General features: G+C 36.0%; 2 protein-coding genes across 3 annotated transcripts in view; both read right to left on the bottom strand.

Annotated features, from left to right (window-relative positions):
* Positions 1–21,857, bottom strand: part of LOC143246627 (cell adhesion molecule Dscam1-like) — a 254,917-nt gene that overhangs the window by 1,301 nt on the left and 231,759 nt on the right. The gene's annotated exons all lie outside the window — the stretch shown is intronic.
* Positions 1,342–21,857, bottom strand: part of LOC143247879 (cell adhesion molecule Dscam1-like) — a 39,624-nt gene continuing 19,108 nt past the window's right edge. Inside the window, exons 8-17 of the mRNA XM_076496435.1 lie at positions 17,614–17,762; positions 16,942–17,073; positions 16,139–16,303; positions 12,304–12,374; positions 10,098–10,335; positions 8,859–8,951; positions 8,327–8,512; positions 6,706–6,999; positions 6,024–6,209; positions 1,342–1,502 (exon numbers count right to left, since the gene is read on the bottom strand). Coding sequence (XP_076352550.1) covers positions 1,342–1,502; positions 6,024–6,209; positions 6,706–6,999; positions 8,327–8,512; positions 8,859–8,951; positions 10,098–10,335; positions 12,304–12,374; positions 16,139–16,303; positions 16,942–17,073; positions 17,614–17,762 — 1,675 coding nt within the window. The remainder of the gene's footprint in view (positions 1,503–6,023; positions 6,210–6,705; positions 7,000–8,326; positions 8,513–8,858; positions 8,952–10,097; positions 10,336–12,303; positions 12,375–16,138; positions 16,304–16,941; positions 17,074–17,613; positions 17,763–21,857) is intronic.

The following is a 21,857-nucleotide window of genomic DNA, read 5'->3' as shown; positions in this document are numbered from 1 at the left end:
GAACAGAAAAGATCCCACAGGGATGAGGTCTTGGATATTACTGAGAGGCCACAACGAGGAGCCATAGATCCAAATTTAACTTTAATGGATGATGATGCATAACCACATAACTCCTGGAGGATGAGAGTATTGAGAAAATGGACTGGCCAGCATGTTCACCTGACATGAATCCTATTGAACACATTTGGGACGGACTGCAAGGAGCAGTATTACCTCGTCCTGTTCAACTCACCAGTCTGGAGTAGTTTGGAATTGCCTTAGCCCCAAAATGATACGATATGCCTAAACAGACCGATCCAGGGCATGAGAAGACATTATCAGACTGTAATTAAAGTAAAAGACATTAAGCAGAAACAAAACTCAGTTTATTGAATATGTGGACACTTTCTTGTGTTCTATATTTTTGCCAAGATCAAGCAAAACCTTGTTGTCGAATGTAAATAAGTACTTTTAGACAAATGTTATTAAAAATGTTTTACGTAATAACACCACTATCAAAACATGGTGAGTCTTAGCAAATTTTGAGTAATATTTATATATATATATACATTTAAACTTAGTGGGAATGAAGAAGACTGGCAGCATTATGTACTTGATTGACAAGTAAGTAATAATAGGATAATATGGCTGACAAAGGAGATAAAAATAATATATAATTTCCGAGATGTACATTTATTCTAGTGTATCATTCTGATCAATAATTGTCTGGGAGTAGCCTAATCTAGTGATTAGAGTAAAAGAATCTGTTGACTATGTGTAGTATGGTCCAAGGTTTGGGTCTCGACGAGTTTTGCACTTTTATCTGCGTATGTGTTATAAAAGTATCATTCACGTTATTGGATTCGAAGATATATTAAGGTGGCGAGTGTTACTAACTGACTGCTTTCTTTCTGCTTGCTAATTAAGAAACAGCGATGGCTATATCTGAATTCTAAGGGTAACTGACTCGACCATTTTGCTACATGTGCGCACAAAGACGTCGTGCAGGCAGCAGATACCAACAGAATGCCAGTTTGTATTTTGCGTTTACAGCAAACAAGTTAGTAAACCTTTAATCTTACTATAATTATTCTCTGCAAGTAAATTCTTTCTTCATCAATTTCAGTAACAATACATTTTTACCAAGTTTGTTCCTAATGAACTCCTTTATATTTGTAGTACACTTACACTTACACCAGTCACCATTTATAAACAATTTCAAATATTTGGATCAAAATGAGCAGCATCTCTTTTCTTTTCAATCACGTACTCACGAATCTTCCTTCCAGGAAAGAAAGGTTTCATGTATATGGTTCAAAATGAACAACATTGGTTTCTATTTAATGTTGACACTATAACCAATTACTCACGAATCCTCCTTCCAGCAGCAACAGGTGTTGGTTTTCTGGTTGGCGAGGAGTAGTATGAGGGCTTGTAAGTTGGTTCCATGCCTTTGAGCAGCTTCTGAGGAAATTCCATCATACCCACGTTTTCCGTTTGCCTATCCTTTCGTGGCTGATTGTCTGAAGAAAAGAAAAGGATTGAAAGGGTAACAAATTTCCTTACTTCAGTCATTAATTTAAATTAATTTAATTTGTTCAGTCCAACATTAATTAAAAAAAAACACAAATAAAAATGTAATAATGGACAATGCATTAAAAATAGAACAAATGTAAATGTCGTCTAATTAGAGTGAATAATGAGTTTTATGACACAAAAGGTATTTAAAATACTGGCCCGATTATAAGGCGACGTTTTTTTTTTTTGCCTTATAATTATGGCCGGCCACAGACTCCTTCCCCCTGTCGTATGTTTGAATGCACATATAGCATCCATTTACACATACGCACAGATATTTGCTCTCGCAACTAATCCACCTTCAGTCTGTTTAGTTATTGTGTTAGTTTTATTAAATGCCGTCATGACGCTCAATATTTCTCTTTTCCATGGTTTCTGAAAATGGGTTCGCTTTATATTAAACATCGCCCTATAATCGGACCAATACGGTATTTAGCAATGGTTCTAATCATCGGAATTGTATGTTGTTTTCTCGGTTCATTTGTGTAGATACGGAGAATATTTTCATTGTTTGGTTTATATTAAACATCGCCCTATAATCGGACCAATACGGTATTTAGCAATGGTTCTAATCATCCATATTGTATGTTGTTTTTTCGGTTCTTTTGTGTAGATACGGAGAATATTTTCATTGTTTGGTTTATATTAAACATCGCCCTATAATCGGACCAATACGGTATTTAGCAATGGTTCTAATCATCCGAATTTTATGTTGTTTTCTCGGTTCATTTGTGTAGATACGGAGAATATTTTCATTGTTTGGAAGTTGTAACAGCGAATATTTTTATTACTGTCTATTTATTATTGTTAAAGATATGGAGGATATTGTTTTTATTGTTTTAAGGTTGTTGTAATAACTATTGTTTTATTGGTATCCATTTATTCTCATGGATACAGAGAAGGTTTGTTTGATGGTGTTGTAACAACCAGTGCTTTTACCGGTAGGGTTTATTCTAAAAGGTATGAGGGGAATTTACGTTTTATGTTCCACGCACTCAATTTTTCTCCAAAATTTCATTAAATTCAAATTAACAAATAGAAGTGGCTACGTCAGCAATGGTTAAAAAAACGTATTTTATTTTTACATTTCTCTTGGCAGTTCCTATATTAGTGTGATTCTAATAAGATGAAGTGCTGTTTCAAGTTACGTAATGAACAGTTGAAAATGGTAATATCTATCTTCCCAATAAAAAAATAAAATAAGATAAAATACTGGTAGGCAATGTTGACTGTTATTAAAAACTGCTTCAAAACCAATTATATCACACGATGCAAACAAGGTTCACTTTAGTTTTTACTGACTACTTTGTAATGCACGCTTCAAAATCATGTTTGTTTGTTTATTATGAATTTCGCACAGAGCTACACGAGGGCTATATGCACTAGCCCTCCCAAATTCAGCAGTGTACGACTAAAGAGAAAGCAGCTAGTCATCACCACCCACTGCCAACTCTTTTACCAACGAATAGTGGGATTGACTGTTATATTATAAGCTCTCATGACTGAAATGGCGAATGTGTTAAGTGTGACGGAGATACGAATTCGCGAATTGGGGGCATTATAATGTGACGGTCAATCCACTATTCGTTGGTAAAAGAGTAGCCTAAGAGTTGGCGGTGGGTGGTGATGACTAACTGCCTTCCCTCTGGTCTTACACTGCTAAATTAGAGACGGCTAGAGCAGATAGCCCTCGTGTAGCTTTGCGTAAAATAAAAACAAAACAAAAAAACAATTATAATTAAATATCAATTTCTTTAATTATAACCTTGGTTCGAATAAAAATAATGACACATTACTGAAGACTGATATTTTCTTTCGTTCCAGCAAACTTCATTTCTATCGCGTTTATAATATCTAACTTCTAATTACCTAACTGCACAATTTAAGTGTTAAAACGTCTCCCGCTAGTACAGCGGTATTTCTATGGGTTTACAATGCTAAACGTAGGTGTTCGATTCTCCTCGATTGCCTCAGCAGATATCCCAATGTGGCTTTGCTATCAGAAAACAATCACAACCAATCAAGTATTAAAACATAATTTCAGCTCTTTTCCCATGACGTTATAAAGATGTTTTGTTTTAAAAAAAGACAGTTATTTACCGAAATTAATTAATTTAATTTTTTTCCTATTATAATGTATGTTTTACTGTCGTTTTAAATCCTCAAAGGATAAGTTGATGATTTAACAGAAAGAAGTTATTTCGGCCATCGACGTCTTTATTTGAAATATAATTGAAGTTTACTGTGAAGAACAGTCTGGAAGCTAACTGCATGTTCCAGACCAGTGATGCACAAACCTTTTGAGTCAGGGGCCACAAACAGACCTGTAACCGTTGTGGGCCACAAAAAAGTGAAGATTAAAATCGTCCCACAGTTGTTTCACACAAGATGGACATCACATTTAAGAACGCACAAATAACGATTACATCAAAGAGTTTGCACATTATTCTAAGAAATGTTATGATACGTGAACTGTCACAAAATCAGTGAGATGGATGGTGCTGCATGTCATCTACGAGCTCAGTAAAGCCCAACTTGATGTTTGACGTTGAAAGATGCAAGACTGTTTTCTGATGATCATCAATCAGCTGATTGCGAGTGTCATTTTTGTTCAGTTTCATATGCGAGAAAGCCTGTTCGCAGCAGTACGTGCTGCCAAACACGCTGGTGTGGACAAGTGCTTTCTCTTTCAGATTAGCAAATGTATCAGGCAACGTTTTGTAGAAGTCAAGCAAACTGTTTTCTCGGTAAATAGCACGCAGTTCATCAGATGTCTGGAGATCAGTAAGTTCGAGCTGATATTCTGCTGACAAGTAATCCACTGACACACTGAATGGATCAGCAAAGAGTTTCATCAACAATCTGCATTGGTCAAAGTCATGAAACCGTGAGTTGAAGGATTGCATCGAGGTATCTAGCTTCCCAACATAAACCTGTGTGTCAATGTCCTGATTCTTCTGTAGCTGTGACTGAAAAGTGGAAAAGTGCACGAAGTTACCTGATGTTGCTTGCTGCCAGAACAACTGCAGCTTTGTCCTGAAAGCTGAGACGTGATTTGCAATCTGACAGACAAGCTGATTTTTGCCTTGCATCTTCAAATTCAGATCATTCAAGTGTTATGTCATGTCAAATCAGCTTGTCATGCTAAACTAGTCATGGAAATTACTTCTGTGTTTTTGTTCTGGCTTCTGAGGAATTCTATCACCTCATCAATCAACTTTCAGAATCTTCTGAACATCTTTCCTCGACTCAGCCAGCGTACTTCACAATGATATACAAGGTCACCATAGTCTGAATCAATTTCTTCAAGAAGACTTCGAAACTGACGGTAATTGAGCCCTCGTGATTTAATGAAATTAATGGTTTTCGTCACTAATGCCATCAGTGCCTGAAAACCAAGTTCTTTACTGCATAGGTTCTGTTGGTGAATAATACAGTGCAACTTCACCAACTGTCTGTTCTGTTTTCCTTGATGCTTCATCAACAGTGCTACCAGCCTGCTACTTTCTCCGGTCATGGCTGGTGCTCCATCAGTTGTCACACTTACCAGTTTCGTGAAATCCAATGAAACTACTACACAGTCGTACTGTCTCCCTCGAATAGAGCAGACCCAGTTGTCTGACCCTTCATGGAACCAATGCCGATAAGTTCCTCTGTGACATCAAACGATGACGACACACCACGAACAAAAACTAGTAGCTGTGCTGTTGAACTGATGTCAGTCGACTCGTCTGCTGCCAAGGAGAAGTAGACAAAGTTGGCTGCTTTATTTGTAAGTTGCCTTGTCACGTCTGCTGAGAGGTGTGAAATTCTTCGTTAAACTATCATACGATTCAAAGCCACTGTCTGTCTGTTGCTTGCGAACTGCTTCCGGACACAACTTTTCTGATGCAGTAATCATACATTGCTTGACAAAATCACCATCAGTGAACGGTCGGCCATATTTCGCTATCATCAACGAAATATCGTAACTGACCTCATATGCTGCACCTAAATCTGCTGACTCCGGTCAGCAGAGAAAACGTTCTGCTGGTGATTCAGCGACAACCGCAGAGATTCAATTCGAGCTGTTCGTTCATCACCGACAACATTGTGGAAATCTTTATGCTTCGACTCATAATGACACTTTATATTGGATACATTCGCCACTGCTACTGTCGAATGACACAGCAGACAAATCACGTTCTTCTGTTGTTGAACAAAACAGTATTGCGCAGTCCAATCATCATGAAACTGCCGATCTTCGTCGTCAACTTTTCTTTTACGATTAGCTGCCACTTTGTTACGAAATAATATCAAAATAGGGCTCGTAAGTAAATCTCGAAGAACAATTGGAACGCGTGAGATTTCGTAATTACGGAAATATTACATCATTGCACCAATGATTAACGAGATTTGCTTATTCAATTTTCTTTATTACTCGACACAAATATGGAACCATCAGGTATCAAACTCTGACTGCTTACCTCCACAACTAGCTCTGCTACTGCTGTCCGACTGTCTTCTCAAGCACACTAAAACAGTAATGATAACTACAAGAAGTACGACAATGGAGAACACTACAGGCAATATTACTGTAATGTTTCGGTAGAAAGGCAATATGGCGTCTCTGCTTGTCGGATTCCTCCTCGATGGTGGCGTTACTGCTGACGCTGAATGTCATCATACAAGACAGAGAAAACAAATAAACTTGTTTTTGTGAGAGCACTAATAATCGAAAACTATAAATCAGATAATTATAGGCAACTGTAAAAGACGAATAACATCTTGAAAAGACAAAATGGGCTAATCTTCTCTCAATATTTTAGTTCAAAAGGTTATCTAAATTTCAGTATATCAAACAATTTATATTAAAGGAACAACAGATAGTGGTTCATATTTACTGGAATCATATAGACGCGGATACATCTTGCTTATTATTTGATAATTAACGCTACCTGAACTTACATAAGTAATGCCCTTTTTTAAGTTTTTGTTAAATATTAAAATATCCATATGACAAAGAGTATTGATTTTGACATTAATGACAAACATTCTCATGATCAATATAAAAACCCAAGATCAAGGAAAGAAACATTCATAGCTTCTGTTCTTGTAGCACAACTTTTCCTTCTGATATGTGACAAACATTGAAACATTTCCACTTACCAAAAGTGTAATTTAATGTCTGAAATGTATATTCTGCTTCGGTTGTCCCTGCCTCATTGTATGCACTAACTAAGAGACTGTATTCCCTTCCAGGAACTAGATGGCCTATTTCCAAATATTTCTGCAGCGCCATCACACGAGATGCTACAGTGTTCCACACATGTTGAAATGTAGGCCGATATCGAACAGAAAAATATTGAATAGGACAGCCGCCATCTTGCCATGATCCCAAGTTTAAGGTGACAAAAGTTGCGTTTATCGTCAAGAACATCCTTTTATGAGGTGAAACTGGAGCTATAAATGATCAATATCGGATTATTTGATAAGAAAATTGATGCAGAACTTAAAAAAGTATAGCACAGTATTAAGGTTAGCTCGTTGAATAGTGTTCTTAAGTGTTATTTATAAAGATTCAAATGTGGTACAATCATCTTACAGTCAGGGATAAAGTCGCTTGGTTTAAGATCAAGCAGTTGTATTTATTTCTTAAAGACCAATAGCTGAAAATTATACAAAACATGGAACTTTATTGTTACCTTGAGAAAAGTTGCTGGAGAGGCTTTATATGACTATAAGACAGAAAAAAACAAAATACAACTTTTATGTTTATGTGTGTGTGAAAAGATACTTATCTATCTTCCTGAAGCAAGACATTGAAACTTCAATTAGAATCAAAACAATTCTTTATTAAAACATACTAGTATAACTCAAATGTTATACTACCAATATTACCCATGGTGACCCAGTGGTAAGTCTGCAGGCTTATGACGTTAAAAATCTGGTTTCGATACCTTTGTTTGGTAGAGCACATATGGCCTACTATGTAGCTTTCTGCTTAACGGTAACCAAACCAAAACATCTGGCCTACAGTAGCGCAGCAGTATGTCTGCAGACTTACACTGCTAGAAACCAGGTTTCGATATCCTTGTAGGCAAAGCAGAGATAACTCTTTGTGTAGCTTTGTGCTCAACTACAAAGAAAACCAAAACACCTGGGGAAAATAAAATGCATAACTATTTGTTATAATAGTATTTGTTACTTAGTGAAATAACAGTTAGAAGCATTATGTTACTCACATTAAAACCAACAATTAAAAGTAGTAGAAAACACCAACACCGTATATAGATGGTGGAGGTTAATAGATACATATCATTTTATTGAATATTATTACATGATAAGATAAGTTGTTCCCCCTACCTTCCCGTTTTTTTCCCCCGTTAAAAATACAGACTAAGAAATACAGTACGTGCAAGTTATCTTTGTATCTAGTTTATCAGACTTAATTCTACAGACAATTACAACGTGTAAGACAATATCAGTTAGTGCAACTTTTGTAAAACGGAAATATAAATTGTTGAAGTAGTCATTGTACTTGTCTTTCTTGTCGCGTTGGATCGTTTCTTTCAAATTAATATTCTAAATATATATATCACTTAAATTTTCAGTTATAAATATATTATTTTATCATATTTCGATCGAGTTTAATATATTTCTTGCACTATAAGTGTTCAGAGAGATCGTATTATCCACATATCTGGACTACTGATATTTAATAAGCACTAAGAAACGCAGACGATTTTTTGTTAATGTGCTGCCCTCTATTGATTCACTGATTAGTTACCTCCTCCTTTCGTTCGACCTATAACAGTCGCACTCGGTTCGCCAGTTCCTAGACTATTCGAGGCAGTCATGTAAAGTCTGTAGCGGGTGCCGCACTGACAACTTTTTAAGGTATATTTGCGAGTGGTTGTAATCAATTTTTCTTTCATCCATTCTTTTCCTTCTGCTTTGTAATAAAGAACATAATCTACACGCAAAAAATGAAGACCGAAATTAGTAAGATAAAAATAAACATGGAAACGCACATTACAAACTTTATCCGAAAACATACACCAAAACTAAGACAGTTTAATTAATACTCGTTTGATCTAACTAAATACTTTAAAGCTGTTATTATGCAAGATACATCCTCGTTTGGTATATGCGCACTTTCCTTCTTTTTATGATGCACGAGTCAATTTATTATAAATCCTTTTCAAAGTGATCTAGTTTAATCTTTCATCAGAAGGTTTTTTTAAAGTACAAAATCAGATCAAGCAAAACTACCGAGCTAGAAAATCAAATGTATCTGACTTTTGTTTCAGTTTCCATACCTTTAAATATCGTATCGTCATTGTTTTCCCATTGAACAGTGATTGTAGATGACGTTGATGAAACGACTGTTAATGCTGGAGAAGTCGGAGGGGCTAAAAGTTAAAACAAAAAACAAACAAACACATAAAACAACTGACGTAGTGCACTACAGAACAGCTTTAGGACGTCAGGTCTATAAGTGAAATTAAAATAAATGTACATACGTATATACCCTACACTCAGGTGAATTTAAAAAATAATCCACGTGTTCGTCTAATGGCTTTTCATTAGCCATACCGTTTTCAAGTAGGTTTTTAGTTTCTTTTAAGTACTTTTAGCTTATTCTGAGTGGAAGGTAATATCTCCAACACATCTTATATTAAACCACATGCGGCTGATTAAAAACAAAGTGTCGAACATAGGTAATTTCTATATTATGACAACTCTTTGGCAGTTAGAAACATCTCGCAATGAATATCGCAAGTGTCTTCTACACGTACACGTTTTTCTAAGAAACGAGCGAAATAATCGGTCGGTTTCAATTTGTTAATCAGAGAAGCAAAATACAGAACGAACACTTCTTTTGTATGTTTTAATTCTTCTTGTAGCATAAGGATTTTATCATGAAAGTAAAAAAAACAACAAAAAAACTGCCAGTAATTTGACACATCCCGAAATATTATTTGAACGTTTGTTTTTGAATTTCGCGCAAAGCTAAACGAGGGCTATCTGCACTAGCCGTCCCTAATTTAACAGTGTAAGACTAGAGGGAAGACAACTAGTCATCACTACCCACCGCCAATTTTTGGGCTACTCTTTTACCAACAAATAGTGGGATTGACTGTAACATTATCACGCCCCAAAGGCTGAAAGGGAGAGCATGTTTAATGGGACGGGGATTCGAACCCGTGACCCTAAAATTACGAGTCTAATGCCTTAACCACCTGTATTTGAACGTAATGAACATTAGTTTCCAAGGGTAATATAATCTTACTTCTCTTTGGGTACACAGCATGAATGTTTAAGGAACATTATAATTTTGTCTGTAGTTAAGCAGTATTAAACCCCGGATTTTAACACTTTAACTTTTTAGACATTTCGTTGAGTCAGTGAGGTGATGTATAGTCCTCTCTTTCTTCGGTTCTGGCACGTCGAGATACCCAAAAACCACTCGCTACTCCCGTAAATCTCTGTTTTCGTTAACAGTTATAATTATCGTGGCTAACTTGAACAAGCCGAAAATTCTGGTTGTTACTTACACGATTCTAGTGTTGTGGAATGGATTTCGTCAGACCTAGGTCCGGGTCCTACGCTATTGTAGGCCTGTACCAGGACGACATAAGACGTCAAACGATCCAGGTTCGTCAGGTAGTTGACTACCTCCCCGTTTCCTGGATTATCAACATTTTTATACTGAAATGCTTCACTACTGCCCTTCTTCTTGTAACCAAGGTAATATCCCAGGAGTTTACCGTAAAGTAGATCCTTCCGCGGAGGCTGAAAAAAAAACAACAACAGTGAAAAAATAGGCCAATAAATATACAAGAGAAATGTTAAGTTTAGTGAAACATTTGTATCCTTCGATTCTCTTTTCGTTTATCATAAGCATATTGTGTTTATTTAATAATAATATATATCCAAAATAATACAGATACACATAACAACACTGTTAATTTTCCATTTTCATACCTTTAGAAGCCGGTCGTAGCTTAGAGTGTCGAACTTCGAATTTATATATAAGATCTGGGGTTCTAAGTATTGTTTCGTAACTTCACTTCCGGACGCGTTGTAACAATTCTAATCACTCCCATCATTTGACTTGAGAGGATGAACAAAGGGTCACTGTTGGCTGTCTTTCCTCTGACCAGTAGTTTAAAATTAAAGGTGGTTATGCTTGAACCCAAGGCAGCTCTTACCAGTCTGATTATTCCAACTAAACGCAACGTGATGTATAGGTTGAAGATTCTAATTCTATTCCAAATTTTGTATTTTAATTAATATATGTACTTCCAAACCCAAAGTTTTATGGAATATATGAATGAAGCAAATGATAATAACAATAAGAAACTCGGAAGAATTGCCGAAAATGTGACTCTCTTTCTGCCTCCCAGTAGCACAGCGGTATGTCTGCGGACTTACACACTAAAATCGGGTTTCGATACCCGTGGTGGGCAGAGCACAGATAGCCCATTTTGTAGTTTTGTGCTTAATTTTACACAAACAAACAAAACTCTCTTTCTGTGTAATATTTAACTGTGAGACCACAGCTAGAAGCTTAAGGGTCCAATTCGCATAGACATTTCATATTTTGGATAACAAACTTTGCAATTCGCGTTCTAAGCTCACGAGACTCTGTGACGTGAAGTGATGTGCTCAGTTTTTGTATTTGAAAAGAGTGTGTTTTGAACTGCGCGCAAAGCTACTCTCGGGCTGTTTGCTTTAGCCCTCCTTAATTTAGCAGAAAGAGCCCAGAGGGACGGCAGCTAGTCATCATCACCCACCGTCAACTCTTGAGCTACTCTTTTACCAACGATGACTATCTGCCTTCCCTCCAGTCTTATTCTGTTAAATTAGGAACGGCTGGCGCAGATAGTCCTTCAGTAGCTTTGCGCGAAATTCAAAAGAAACCAACTGCGTATGTGATGCTAAAATAATCTTAGTCACGTGATGTTGACATTAAGTTCTACGTTACTTTAGTAGATTTAGTGTTCTGCTATCCAACCTAATATCACATACAATACGACCTGAGCAGAGTTACTGCCTCACATCGAACTGGTATTAATTTCTGTGTGACTTTTACAAATTCATGTTCAATATTTTCGTCCTAGTGGCATTTTCGAATTTCTATTTTTGACAGTACAAAAAACTTGCAATATTATAAGTTTCACCAATATATTTGCTAACTATAAAGCAATATTATAATCACTGTTGACCTGATAATTTTCTGCTTTAGAGTACCTTCTGGAATTCTTGCGAGCATTACGAAAATTAATTTTTAATTATTTGTAACTTTTATAGATTTACTTAGTAACCAGATGGCCCTGCACAATTAGGTATTTAGAGCGTTCTACTACTTATTTGAGGGTCACCCTTTCAGTCTAAGGGACGTTATAATGTAACAATCAGTCCCACTATTCGTTGGTAAAAGAGTAGCCTAAGAGTTGGCGGTGGGTGGCGATGACTATCTGTCTTTCCTATAGTTTTACACTGCTAAATTAGGAACGGCTAGCGCAGATAGTCCTTGTGTAGTTTTGCGCGAAAATTCAAATCAAACAGTAGCGAGATTTCTCATCCAACGTAGCAAACAGTGTTGACACCCACTAAGCTAACAACACGCTTTCAGTAAATTTATTTATTTATACTCATCGCAAGTAAAGTATTATGGTTTTCTTTATACTTCAAAAAGAATTATCACAAATTATATTGTCTCAACAACAACAAAAAAGAAACAACAAACAATTTTACCTTCCAAGTGACCTTCAGCGATCTGGCTCCCGTGGCTTCTACAGCGACATCTAGTGGCGGGCCTCCAGGAACTATTAAGATAAAAATTAAATTATCGAGCGCTAAAAAACATTGAAAAACTTCTACTGATAAAACATTATTTTATAAATTTCCACTTATTTGGAGTAATAATCCAACTTGAATTACGTGATGATCTGAGAGGAAAACTAAGTCTTTGCGTGCTGTTTCCCGAAACTGTTCTCAAGCGAATATTACGATATATTTCAAAATAAACCGTACCGAATGAGATATTTGAGTAGTTTCCACCTAACCTATTGTCATGTAAAATTTTTTGAAGTGAACACAGAATAATCACTGGGGCCAGGAACATTCATGAATTTTGAATTGCAAACGTGAAAATCTGGAAATTTCAACTCATTTTTAAGCCTGCTCAAACACCAACGAGTCATTGTGCAACTAATCGGTTATAACTGTTCATGAAATTATGACACGCAGTCCAACCGAAAATTACGTTTTCCGAAAATAATGTTTGAAATTGTAATGTTTTTTTTTTTTTGTCTTTTTTCCTGAGAACATCTGTTCTATCGTCTTAACAGTAATATTACAGGAAAGCGTAATTTGAGGTAAACAGGCTAACTCGTATGTTTATATTTTATTACAGAAAGGTGTTGGTTAGGCATACTTCTAATTAACGATAACGCTGTTAACGTGAATTTCTAGTTCACTACAAAAGTATATTATTAAGACATATTTATAACTTCGAGATGTGCTAGTAATGCATATTTCTAGCCTCTCGATAGGAGTGTGTTATTGAGACATATTTATAGCTTCGAGATGTACTGCTAATGCGCATTTATAGCCTCTCGATAGGAGTGTGTTGTTACGACACATTTATAGCTTTGAGATATACTGTTGATGCACAGTTCTAGCCTCTCAACGTCCGCTGCTAGTACAGCGGTATGTCTACGGATTACAACGCTAAAGTCATGGGTTCGATTCCCCTCGGTGGGCTGAGTAGATAGCCCGATGTGGCTTTGCTATAAGAAAAACACACACACACCTCTCGATAGGAGTGTGTTATTAAGACATATTTATAACTTCGGGATGTTCTGCTAATGCATATTTATAGCCTACGAATTATGCTGCTATAGTTTTCGTACTGAGATACTTACCAATTAAATTTTAGGGCTCTCGAAATTATGGAGATTTTAGAATGTTGAAATGGACACGATAATTTTTGAAGTTATTAGCGGGAAGCTACGTATATATATATTGATGAGAAGTCACCATTGTGAACGAGTTTCTATTGTACGACAAATTAAAACATATAGGTGACAGTCGAGTACTCGTCCCGAGTACGGAAAACGTTATGAACACGTTTTAATTTATGAAAACATCGTGTGTGTCATGGCTGACCGCTGAAGCTGCAGCAGTTAAGTAAGAAGATATCCATTATTTATTGTAGAAAACTGCAGGAGTTAACAATAGTGAAATTAATTACCCATGTCCGTTTAAATCTTTTTGTAATTCAGTAAAAACCTAAAATTCGTTATAGCTTTAAAATGCTTACAAAAAATTTGTTTTGAATTTCGCGCAAAGCTGCACGAGAGTTATCTGTGCTAACCGTCCCTAATTTAGCAATGTAAGACTAGAGGGGAAGGCAGATAGTCATCACCACCCACCGCCAACTCTTGGGCTACTCTTTTACAAACGAATAGTGGGATTGACCGTCACATAAACGCCCCCACGGCTGAAAGGGCGAGCTTGTTTGGTGTGACGGGGATTCGAACCCGCGGCCCTCAGATTACGAGTTGAGTGCCTTAAACACCTGATCATGTCGTGCCTTATAAAGGAAAAGCAAGATTAATTATAATTAAAAACGGTGGTGAGTAAAACGTGCACTGTTTAATCAACACGAACAGAGCATATGAATCTCGCTTTGCGCAGGATTATAGATAAATTTATAGATTTATTATTTCAAAGGTAAAATTATTTTGTATCGCTACAGCTATTATTCAACAGCTCCCCAATGGCACAGTGGTATGTCTGCGGACTTACACACTAAAAACCGGGTTTCGTTACCCGTGGTGGGCAGAGCACATATAGCCCATTGTGTATTAGTTTAATTTGAAACAAACAAACAGATTATTTAACGTTCAGACAGATACAAAAATACAAACAAATAGTGAAGTGAATGACAATTAGAATATGTTATGTAGTTCATGCACCTTGAACAATTTATCGAAGCGTTGTTACTAACAGAAAATATTGACATATGAAAAAGCTTTTATTTGTGGATTTATTTACTAACTTTTGACAAACAGTTTGCTTTAGAAATCACATAGTTAAGTATAGGTATGGTAAGGTATATATATAGTAAGTATAGTATAGGTGAGAATATATGCGGAAGTCATGAAAAACAAAACGACCTGTAGGTGGCGCTGTAAGCTGACCTAAAAACGGTATTTGTTTATCACACAACTTTGCTGGAAATGTAATTAAAATTGTGAATTTGACGACAGAGCTCATTCATTCAGGTTGTCATAGATTGGAAGGGTAGTAACAACGATAGTTAGGGTAGTGTTAAAAACTGCATTACAATTACGAGGTGCGCATCACAAGATGTGTTTTAACCTTTTGTGCCTCAATAGCAAGTATCAGGAGCTATAATGTTCAAATTCACTGTTCGATCTCCGTGATATTATTTGTTATACTGTACTTCGCCAGGCATCTGTTTTCGAAATGGAGGGAGTCAGGTGCACAGCTAGAGGTGGGGAAATGAACGTATCCCCTTCTTTCTCGAACCAGGAGAATATTTTTATTTCTAATTTGCTGTTTTGAAGATGAAGTTTATTTGCGCGTGAGTGCATCTGTGGAAAAAAATCACCAAATTATCAGAAAAACAACTTTCTAAGTACTTATATCCCACGCCAGGTGGAGAAAAATTTGATCCCGGGCATGAATGTTCTTTCTCTATCTTCAAGCACAAAGCTACACAGTAGGTTATCTGTGCTGTGCCAGGCAGGAGTATCTAATCTTGGGCTTTGGTGTTATAAGTTTTCAAACATGCCATTGAGCCACTTGCATGGAAGATTTGTTAAAAAGCTAACATTAATACTACCATATTATTCTGAAGTTGAAATAAAAGTTTTCTGCTTCAGGGTTACCTTTAGCGCCACCTATATAAACTCAGGTCAATCTCGATTTCATTTCTTTATAAAACAACTAAAGTGCATTCTGTACTCACAAGAGATTATTATAGGTACTTACCTCTGTTTATTCGATAACTTGCAACTAGGCCTGTAATGGACAGGCGGTTAGGGTGCTCGACACGTAATGTGAGGGTCGCGGGTTCGAATCCTCGTTCCACCAAACATGCTCATTGTAGGGGCGTTATAAATCTTCGGTCAATCCCACTAATCGTTGGCAAAAAGAGTAGCTCAAAAGTATGCGGTGGATGGTGATGACTAGTTGCCTTTTCTCTAGTCTTACACTGATAAATTAGGGACGGCTAGTGCAGATAGCCCTCGTGTAGCTTTGCGCCAAATTCAAAAACAAACACACAAACAAAATTTCGTTAAGTACAAGTACCGGACCGAGTTAGGTGATAAATTTCGCCACTTTTCACCAAGGAAGTGCTAAATAATTTAAATGTTAGCTGCTATTGGTCACCTTAAACACGTTTATTTATACAATTATAACTTCTTAGGTAAACATGGACGGAGGGTGAAGTTGTTTCTCTATGCATGCTTCTGTTTACGACGAAATAATTTTGATAAATATATGTTTCAGATTTGAACTTATGCAACAAAACAAACTGATATATTTATGGTACCTTCTTCCAATGTAGTTGAGGTAATGACTTCACTAGGACTACTTTTTCCTAAACTATTTTCAGCTATAATTCGGAAATCATATGATGAGTCTGGAAACAGATCTCTCACCGTAGCGGAAGTTTCAAAACCAGAAAGCACAAGTTGCGAGCAATGTTCCCAATCATCTAGCAAGGAGAAAAAGAATATTCTAGCATAATATATATATATCATAAACATTTTTGCAAATCTAATAAATAAAACCTATTCTTACCGTAAAATTAAGACATAAGCAACGATATATTTCTTGCAGAAGAATTTAAAAAAATAAGCCATTTCTTTACTGAACACATAGAACTGTAGGACTTCAGACGTCCAACGATTACAGTTCATCGAATTGAGGTTGAAACGTTTCCTGATAACTGTTATAATAATGGTGTCTCAAGGTATTTTATTGCTGGCGTAATTTTAAGATGTATTATTATTATTAGAGATAAAATAGAGACACTTTGAACAAATCTAGTAAACTGAATAATCCAATAACATTAATTCTTTTGGTCACATGGTACCGAAAGCGGATAAATAATGAAAAATAATTAGACTTAACTCGTTCAGGTAATCCAATAGAAAAAGAAAACAGTTTACGAATCCTCTTTGGAAATCTCCTTGTTGGGTTCTTATGTCTTTTTCAGTTGTTTTAGCAATTTGTTCTCTACACACACGCATATACACACACACATACATCTAATAGTTTTGTTTTTTTTAACACAAGGAAAGAAACACTTGTCTCTAAGGTTTCCCACAACTGTTTTTCTTTGTGTCTTACTTGTAATGTTTTTGTATTGAATGGCGTATTTGGTGATAGCACTGTTTCCGCTGTAAGATGGTTTCCATGACAACTTTATCGTTCGGCTACTTTGCGAAATTGCAGAAACGTCCGTAGGGGGACTGGGCGATTCTGAAGGGAGAAGTTAGATATCATACAAAAAATCTATAAAAATAAATAAAAATGACATCTTTATTATCGTTTGTACGAACACCAAGAAGGTAAATAAATCCACTGGGTCGAAGCTTCATTTGTCTATAGTTTGTTTTGCTTTTTCGGTTATTTTATGATTCTAGTGTTCTTCACAAAAATCTTTAAAAGCACTCTGAAATTTCTTTTTAAAGTTTGCATTAAATTTGTTTTAACTCAGGTTAATAAAATACGTTTCATCTGGTCAGATATGTCAAATGTACGTCGTGAAAAGTAATTAGAAGAAATAACGTAAATACTCAGTGATCTGCTCAGTTTAGGCACAGATATTTAACATAAATAAATCTAAAGACATAGGTTATTAAACTGTTAGCAGAATTTTACGAGTTATTATAATGTCCCACAGAGGGAACCACCATCAACTGTGACTGAGGTGTACAATAGAAAAAGCAACACCTTTGTTGTAAATATGGTACTAAATAGTATACAGCACAATAGAATAAATGACTAAAACAATCATACCTTGTACAATGAGCTGAATGTTTGTTTCACCTGAGCCATAGTTATTGGATACAATACACGTATAGAGGGCTGAATCATATCTGTCAGTAACGGAGATAATTAGATTTGATTCGACTGTCGACTCGGTCATCGCTTGCTGCACGGAAAACCTAAATTCAATTGATAAAAGCCATAAGGTTTTCGTGATATAAATAAACTAATTGAAGCTGAATATAAGTTTTTTCTCTATTATTAAGTTTTCTCTAAATCTATGTTGGTATTAATACAGTAACATCTAAGTTTGAAAGGGGTAATGAGGTTAAAATATATCACTGTGTGAAGTGAGAAACTTGTCTCCCCTACATAGAGTCTTTCTTTGAAAGGGGTAACGATGTTAAAATATATCACTTTGTGAAGTGAGAAACTTGTCTCACCTACATAGAGTCTTTCTTTGAAAGGGGTAATGATGTTAAAATATATCACTTTGTGAAGTGAGAAACTTGTCTCACCTATATAGAGTCTTTCTTTGAAAGGGGTAATGATGTTAAAATATATCACTTTGTGAAGTGAGAAACTTGTCTCACCTATATAGAGTCTTTCTTTGAAAGGGGTAATGATGTTAAAATATATCACTGTGTGAAGTGAGAAACTTGTCTCCCCTACATAGAGTCTTTCTTTGAAAGGGGTAATGAAGTTAAAATATATCACTGTGTGAAGTGAGAAACTTGTCTCCCTACATAGAGTCTTTCTTTGAAAGGGGTAATGAGGTTAAAATATATCACTGTGTGAAGTGAGAAACTTGTCTCACCTACATAGAGTCTTTCTTTGAAAGGGGTAATGAGGTTAAAATATATCACTGTGTGAAGTGAGAAAGTTGTCTCCCCTACATAGAGTCTTTCTTTGAAAGGGGTAATGATGTTAAAATATATCACTGTGTGAAGTGAGAAACTTGTCTCACCTATATAGAGTCTTTCTTTGAAAGGGGTAATGAGGTTAAAATATATCACTGTGTGAAGTGAGAAAGTTGTCTCCCCTATATAGAGTCTTTCTTTGAAAGGGGTAATGAGGTTAAAATATATCACTGTGTGAAGTGAGAAACTTGTCTCCCTACATAGAGTCTTTCTTTGAAAGGGGTAATGAAGTTAAAATATATCACTGTGTGAAGTGAGAAACTTGTCTCCCTACATAGAGTCTTTCTTTGAAAGGGGTAATGAAGTTAAAATATATCACTGTGTGAAGTGAGAAACTTGTCTCCCCTACATAGAGTCTTTCTTTGAAAGGGGTAATGAAGTTAAAATATATCACTGTGTGAAGTGAGAAACTTGTCTCCCCTACATAGAGTCTTTCTTTGAAAGGGGTAATGAAGTTAAAATATATCACTGTGTGAAGTGAGAAACTTGTCTCCCTACATAGAGTCTTTCTTTGAAAGGGGTAATGAAGTTAAAATATATCACTGTGTGAAGTGAGAAACTTGTCTCCCTACATAGAGTCTTTCTTTGAAAGGGGTAATGAGGTTAAAATATATCACTGTGTGAAGTGAGAAACTTGTCTCCCCTACATAGAGTCTTTCTTTGAAAGGGGTAATGAAGTTAAAATATATCACTGTGTGAAGTGAGAAACTTGTCTCCCTACATAGAGTCTTTCTTTGAAAGGGGTAATGAGGTTAAAATATATCACTGTGTGAAGTGAGAAACTTGTCTCCCCTACATAGAGTCTTTCTTTGAAAGGGGTAATGAGGTTAAAATATATCACTTTGTGAAGTGAGAAACTTGTCTCCCTACATAGAGTCTTTCTTTGAAAGGGGTAATGAAGTTAAAATATATCACTGTGTGAAGTGAGAAACTTGTCTCCCCTACATAGAGTCTTTCTTTGAAAGGGGTAATGAAGTTAAAATATATCACTGTGTGAAGTGAGAAACTTGTCTCCCCTACATAGAGTCTTTCTTTGAAAGGGGTAGTGAGGTTAAAATATATCACTTTGTGAAGTGAGAAACTTGTCTCCCTACATAGAGTCTTTCTTTGAAAGGGGTAATGATGTTAAAATATATCACTGTGTGAAGTGAGAAACTTGTCTCCCTACATAGAGTCTTTCTTTGAAAGGGGTAATGAAGTTAAAATATATCACTGTGTGAAGTGAGAAACTTGTCTCCCTACATAGAGTCTTTCTTTGAAAGGGGTAATGAAGTTAAAATATATCACTGTGTGAAGTGAGAAACTTGTCTCCCCTACATAGAGTCTTTCTTTGAAAGGGGTAATGAGGTTAAAATATATCACTGTGTGAAGTGAGAAAGTTGTCTCCTCTACATAGAGTCTTTCTTTGAAAGGGGTAATGAAGTTAAAATATATCACTTTGTGAAGTGAGAAACTTGTATCCCTACATAGAGTCTTTCTTTGAAAGGGGTAATGAGGTTAAAATATATCACTGTGTGAAGTGAGAAAGTTGTCTCCCCTATATAGAGTCTTTCTTTGAAAGGGGTAATGAAGTTAAAATATATCACTTTGTGAAGTGAGAAACTTGTATCCCTACATAGAGTCTTTCTTTGAAAGGGGTAATGAGGTTAAAATATATCACTGTGTGAAGTGAGAAAGTTGTCTCCCCTACATAGAGTCTTTCTTTGAAAGGGGTAATGAGGTTAAAATATATCACTGTGTGAAGTGAGAAACTTGTCTCCCTACACAGAGTCTTTCTTTGAAAGGGGTAATGAGGTTAAAATATATCACTGTGTGAAGTGAGAAACTTGTCTCCCCTACATAGAGTCTTTCTTTGAAAGGGGTAATGAAGTTAAAATATATCACTGTGTGAAGTGAGAAACTTGTCTCCCTACATAGAGTCTTTCTTTGAAAGGGGTAATGAGGTTAAAATATATCACTGTGTGAAGTGAGAAACTTGTCTCCCTACATAGAGTCTTTCTTTGAAAGGGTAATGAGGTTAAAATATATCACTTTGTGAAGTGAGAAACTTGTCTCCCTACATAGAGTCTTTCTTTGAAAGGGGTAATGAAGTTAAAATATATCACTGTGTGAAGTGAGAAACTTGTCTCCCCTACATAGAGTCTTTCTTTGAAAGGGGTAATGAAGTTAAAATATATCACTGTGTGAAGTGAGAAACTTGTCTCCCCTACATAGAGTCTTTCTTTGAAAGGGGTAGTGAGGTTAAAATATATCACTTTGTGAAGTGAGAAACTTGTCTCCCTACATAGAGTCTTTCTTTGAAAGGGGTAATGATGTTAAAATATATCACTGTGTGAAGTGAGAAACTTGTCTCCCTACATAGAGTCTTTCTTTGAAAGGGGTAATGAAGTTAAAATATATCACTGTGTGAAGTGAGAAACTTGTCTCCCTACATAGAGTCTTTCTTTGAAAGGGGTAATGAAGTTAAAATATATCACTGTGTGAAGTGAGAAACTTGTCTCCCCTACATAGAGTCTTTCTTTGAAAGGGGTAATGAGGTTAAAATATATCACTGTGTGAAGTGAGAAAGTTGTCTCCCCTACATAGAGTCTTTCTTTGAAAGGGGTAATGAAGTTAAAATATATCACTTTGTGAAGTGAGAAACTTGTATCCCTACATAGAGTCTTTCTTTGAAAGGGGTAATGAGGTTAAAATATATCACTGTGTGAAGTGAGAAAGTTGTCTCCCCTATATAGAGTCTTTCTTTGAAAGGGGTAATGAAGTTAAAATATATCACTTTGTGAAGTGAGAAACTTGTATCCCTACATAGAGTCTTTCTTTGAAAGGGGTAATGAGGTTAAAATATATCACTGTGTGAAGTGAGAAAGTTGTCTCCCCTACATAGAGTCTTTCTTTGAAAGGGGTAATGAGGTTAAAATATATCACTGTGTGAAGTGAGAAACTTGTCTCCCTACACAGAGTCTTTCTTTGAAAGGGGTAATGAGGTTAAAATATATCACTGTGTGAAGTGAGAAACTTGTCTCCCCTACATAGAGTCTTTCTTTGAAAGGGGTAATGATGTTAAAATATATCACTGTGTGAAGTGAGAAACTTGTCTCACTTATATAGTCTTTCTTTGAAAGGGGTAATGAGGTTAAAATATATCACTGTGTGAAGTGAGAAACTTGTCTCCCTACACAGAGTCTTTCTTTGAAAGGGGTAATGAGGTTAAAATATATCACTGTGTGAAGTGAGAAAGTTGTCTCCCCTACATAGAGTCTTTCTTTGAAAGGGGTAATGATGTTAAAATATATCACTGTGTGAAGTGAGAAACTTGTCTCACCTATATAGAGTCTTTCTTTGAAAGGGGTAATG

This window comes from Tachypleus tridentatus, chromosome 3 (genome assembly GCF_004210375.1).
Source record: "Tachypleus tridentatus isolate NWPU-2018 chromosome 3, ASM421037v1, whole genome shotgun sequence".
Lineage (NCBI taxonomy): Eukaryota > Metazoa > Arthropoda > Merostomata > Xiphosura > Limulidae > Tachypleus > Tachypleus tridentatus.
This window is presented reverse-complemented; position numbering and strand designations above follow the sequence as displayed.